The 5,143-nt window shown below is 35.1% G+C and overlaps 1 protein-coding gene across 1 annotated transcript; it reads right to left on the bottom strand.

Annotated features, from left to right (window-relative positions):
• Nucleotides 1-967, bottom strand: LOC127444732 (GTPase IMAP family member 9-like). The gene is made up of 2 exons (XM_051704298.1): nucleotides 883-967; nucleotides 1-643 (listed from the first exon to the last, which is right to left on the bottom strand). Exons 1-2 carry the CDS (start codon nucleotides 926-928, stop codon nucleotides 18-20), a joined length of 672 nt encoding a protein of 223 aa, XP_051560258.1. The 5' UTR covers nucleotides 929-967; the 3' UTR covers nucleotides 1-17.
• Nucleotides 968-5,143: the final 4,176 nt, after the last annotated feature.

The raw sequence follows: 5,143 nt of genomic DNA, 5'->3' as shown, positions 1-5,143 counted from the left end.
ATATTTCTCATTTCTTCTTATCTTATCCTCTCCTCTTCTTCTTTAATCTTTCTCTGTGCTTCCTCGTACATCTCATTTGTGTAATGGTCTTCTCCATTCTCCTTCACCATTCTGTCGATCTTCTCTATCAGTTGAGTCACCTGTGCTGGATTTTCATCTGTGTTATTAAAAACATGATATCCGCCTTTACACTGATGCACTAGCTCTTTCAGCTGATTGTTTTTATTCAAAAACTCCTCAATTGATATTTTTAACTGATCTCCTCGAGTGAACAGAACCACGGCGTAATTCATCACCTTTTGTGAAAAGTTCTGCTGAATCCATTTCACTGTGTTCTTCTCTTCTTCTGTGAATCTCACATCCAGTCTAATCACCAGCAGGAACGCATGAGGACCAGGAACAGACATGTACACACACTTCTCTATTTCATCCTTCAGCTCTTTTCCAGTCATTGATGTATCGAACTGCCCTGGAGTATCAATCACTGTGATGGTTCTACCGTCTACCGTCTCCTCGTGTTTTTGGCATTCTTTAGTCACAGATTCAGAAGATAAATCTTCTGTAAACACAGTTTTTCCTAGGATGGTGTTTCCTGTGGCGCTCTTTCCAGCTCCAGTCTTCCCCAAAATCACAATTCTGAGATCTTACATGACAAAATGTCAAAATAAGTGGACAGACATAAACTCGTGTAAACCATCTGTGCTAAATAAAGGTGTATATGTTAATGAGGTCATATCATATATACAGTACTCTATTAGCATGCCAGTGGCATTTTACAGTATGAGGTGACAAGCGCTGATAAATCATACGTAATCAAATAAACCCTCTTAAAATAGTATATTTGCATTAATATAAATATCCTGTCAAATCATTTTAGCTCACCTGGATAGTGTGTTCCCATTTCATAAAACAAGCTCGCAGTCTCCATTTTAACCTGAGCATTACCTGAACAACACTCAAAACTGAAACCATGTAGATACTGTCAGTTAAATTTAGTTTCCTTCTAAAAACCGTTGGAAAATTAAGACCAACTGTTGTTGTGTAACTTGCTCTTCTTCATTCTTTTACCCCGTTTGTTTTTCTTAAATGTTTGTGAAAGGGGCAAGATCATTTATGTAAAAAATAGATTGTTTCAATTATGTTTCAATTCCTTGATATATTAAATATATTTAAACGTATTAATTATATGTCGGACAGCTAACTACTTTCTTCAAATATTTACTTTCTCTGAAATACTCGACTCTGATTGGCCAGTTGCGACATTCAAAGGTAAGGTGTTTCTGAGCAATGACGGCATATCTGAGCAGTACACTGAACACTATACAGAAGCTTTTACTTATACACATCAGGACTACAAATAAAGGTCTTTAGATGCACTTGAAAATTACAAGTGCATTTGATTAAGCAAGAAGTGCATCCTATAAAACCATAATCGGGTGTGTAATAGGGAGTTAAGAATGCCATATAGGTTATACGTTATTACCTGTTGGGTGGGGAATTTCCCTCTGAAATTTCCAAAGTGTGTCACACTCAGTTTTGTGAGGTGTTTACAGAATTGCACTGGCACCATAGATCCTTATTTCACATGATAAGAGTGAACAATACAGACCATTTATTTTTGCTAAAGTTAACACTAGGAATGATTAGGATAACCTCGTTAACAGGTTCAGTGATGCTGACAGAAACTGTGGAGTTCATCATTGCTTTGAGGGCAAGTTAATTAGTGAAATTCCTAACTAAAATGAAAACATAAATAATAATAATAATAATAATAATAATAATAATAATAACCCAGAGTTAAGTGCAGTGTGGAAAGCCCTTCAGCCCAGTCTGCCACACAATCACCGATGACAGCTCACAGTGATTTACAAGGGTTGAACTTTTATCCATCCAGAAATTATCGAATTGTGAAAAATGGTCTCAGTACGACACGCTCAAATAAATAAATAAATAAATACGATTTTTGCATTTCAATTTCATAACAAAATTACATCAAATTGAAAAGCTTTAATAAAAAATAAATAATATTTTAATTTGTCTAAATTTTGCTAAAGATTACGCAGTTCAATTTGATTTTTGAAATGAAATTGAAATGTGTAAATTTTAAAAATATGCTAAAATATTTTTTATTTTATTTTTTGTGCAGGTTTTTGAAAAAGTAAGAGGGCTTGGTGACAACAGAAACAACTAAAACTTTGTTTCAGAGTTGGACAAGGTTATTATGAAAGATTACAAACATTTTTTTTCTCTCTTTTGAATAACATGGATGTTCTCAGTAACTCAATAAGACCAGAAATATACATTAGGAAAATAAATATGGTCTATTTATTATTATTATTATTATTATTTCATCTTGACTTTCAGATCTGTAATCATTTTTTTCTAAATTTGTTATGTGATATGTCTGAAAGATTGTTTTTTTATGTCTTTTGTCAGTGCACAGTATAATTAATGGTGTCACATTATCTTATAATTGTAAAATGTTTATTTATTGATGTTATATATTGTTTATTGTTCTAATAAACCTATTGTAATACTATATTTTTCATATGTTTATGTGTGTTGACTGTACATGCACGCCTGGTATATAAGTGTGTTGGCAGTAATCACACAACACAATAGCAGAATACAAGACAGGGACAGTAAACATTAGTGTATCTACTATGTTTCAGAATCCCATGATGTCATAATGCTGGAGGAAGTGGAGAATATGCAGTTCTGTTCCAAAAATCTCCTTTACAACCAGTCCATGGAAACAGTCAGCATGGGTACATTAGGGAAATATTTTGGATCGATTACATGTCAATTTACACATATTACACATATAAGACACTTTTATCCAACGTGACACAAAGTAAATTTCATCCGTATGTGTGATCCCAGGGACTCTACACCAAACTACACCAAATGTAAGTCTGATGGTTCCTAATACATCAAACTGTATTCGCTGGTTAGACCTTAGGAAAGACAAATAATTGATAAGGTGAGACCTCCAAAATATGTATAGCTGCAGCCCGGAGATCTGCAACAGGGGCGGGAACACCAAAAGAGGGAGTTACTCCAGAAGGGGGCGTGGAAACTCCATAAGGGGTGGGATTACTCCAGAAGGGGTTTGGGAGGACTCCTAAAAGTGGGCGCCACTTCCACAAATGGTTGGGGTTAGGGTAAGGTTAGGTTAGGGTCTCCCTTCTGATGTCAGCAACAATAGCTGTAGTACTGTGAATGTCCACAAGATGGCAGAGTCAGTCAATGCCTTCAAATTCTGGGTCACAACACAAGAACCAAAATGTATTTGACATTAATATAAAATATAATGTATTACTTTGCATTATTATAAAAATAGAGCAACAGTAATCTAACTGGAATCCTAGCACAAAATAGTGTAAGGGCCCATCTGTTAAACATTAAGAGTAATTTTCAATTATTGACTAGCCTATGAGACTATAGATATCTTACTTCAAATAGTTTTGTTGATGACTGCAGCACATAAAAGGCAAAGGTTCAGATAAGGAGACTACTAACATGACTTTCCAGCTGCACTGATCTCTTATTGAAACATCATTTTGTTAAATTACACTTTTAACTTGGTAATACACAGTAACAATATTATATAAATGATTGTTTGCACAGCTGGATGAAGATCAGGGGCCATGCAGGGAGATAAATGTGTGCAACACACTTATCTTCAATAGCATAAAAGCTTAAAAGAGTCATGTTTTGTTTTCTTGTAATCTCAGCAATTTGAATTGGTCTCCCAGGTTGCACTATCAGAGTATTTGAACCATACTTAAAGGGATAGTTCACCCAAAAATGAAAATTCCCTCATCATTTACTCACCTCATGCCATCCCTGATGTGTATGACTTTCTTTCTTCACCAGAACACATTTGAAGATATTTATAAGAATATCTCAGCTCTGTAGGTCCATACAGTACAAGTGAATGGTGACCAGAATTTGAAGCTCCAAATATCACATAAAGCAAACATAAAAGTAATCCATAAAACTCCAGTGATTTAATCAATGTCTTCAGAAACGATATAATAGGTGTGGGTGAGAAACAGATCAAAATGTAAGTCCTTTTTTTACTCTTTCAGATGTGAAAGTGAAAGTGGAGATTTAGAGTAAAAAATGACTTACATTTTTATCTGTTTCTCACCCAGACCTATTATAGCACTTCTGAAGATATAGCTCCAAAAAGCATATAAAGGCAGCATAAAAGTAATCCATAAGACTCCAGTGGATTAATCCATGTCTTCTGAAGTGATTCAATCAGTTTTATGTGAGAACAGACCAAAATGTAACTCCTTTTTCACCATAAATCTTGACATCAGCAGTTTTATTGACAATCATGATTTCAAGCTTGATTACACTTCCTAGCACCATATAGCACTCTGCGCATACACCGAGCACTAGGAAGTGTAATCAGGCTTGAAATCATGATTGTGCCTGGAGACTGGAGTCGTTTGGATTACTTTTATGCTGCCTTAATGTGCTTTTTTGAGCTTCAAAGATCTGGTCACCATTCACTTGCATTGTATGGACCAACAGAGCTGAAATATTCTTCTAAAAGTCCCAGTTTGTGTTCTGTAGAAGAAAGAAAGTCACACACATCTGGGATGGCATAATATATATATATATAGTTCATTTATTCATGTCCATTTGCAAAAGCATCCATTTATTTTACATCACTTGCTGGTCCATTTCGTTTGTTATTTTACTGCATATTCTTATTGTTGTATTGCCATAACCATTAATGCTACCTTATTTTATTCCCCATCACTGTTTTATTAGGCTTATTGGGAATTTCATACTAGTTGTAGTCTGTTTGGCAGAGTGCCATGCCTTACAGCTCTGAATTTGCAATATGAAACCATTCAACTCATGTGAACTACAAGGAAATTATCAAATTGAGGAGCATAAACAAGTTGCACAATCTGGGTCAAAACGTGTCAGCTGAATAATGATGACAGTGCTTTTTTAGTGTGTGATTCACCGAGTTCACACTAAACAACACCAGTGCTACTATATTGTAGTTGATACAATGTATCCTGTAAAAGTTACATCTTAGAATGAGGAAGAGAGTCATCTTAAAGCGACAGTGCATTAATTCAGCACACTCTCACCATTAGCTCAGCGGTTACTG

This window comes from Myxocyprinus asiaticus, chromosome 8, assembly GCF_019703515.2.
Source record: "Myxocyprinus asiaticus isolate MX2 ecotype Aquarium Trade chromosome 8, UBuf_Myxa_2, whole genome shotgun sequence".
Lineage (NCBI taxonomy): Eukaryota > Metazoa > Chordata > Actinopteri > Cypriniformes > Catostomidae > Myxocyprinus > Myxocyprinus asiaticus.
The sequence above is the reverse complement of the archived record's forward strand: the minus strand, read 5'-3'. Positions and strand labels throughout refer to the sequence as shown.

What these genes read in the sequence shown, in the direction of transcription:
- LOC127444732 (XM_051704298.1), bottom strand. Translation starts at nt 928, where the DNA reads ATGGAGACTGCGAGCTTGTTTTATGAAATGGGAACACACTATCCAG. An exon ending in AATGGGAACACACTATCCAG is followed by an intron (nt 644 to 882) that starts GTGAGCTAAAAT and finishes TTGTCATGTAAG; the next exon opens with ATCTCAGAATTGTGATTTTG.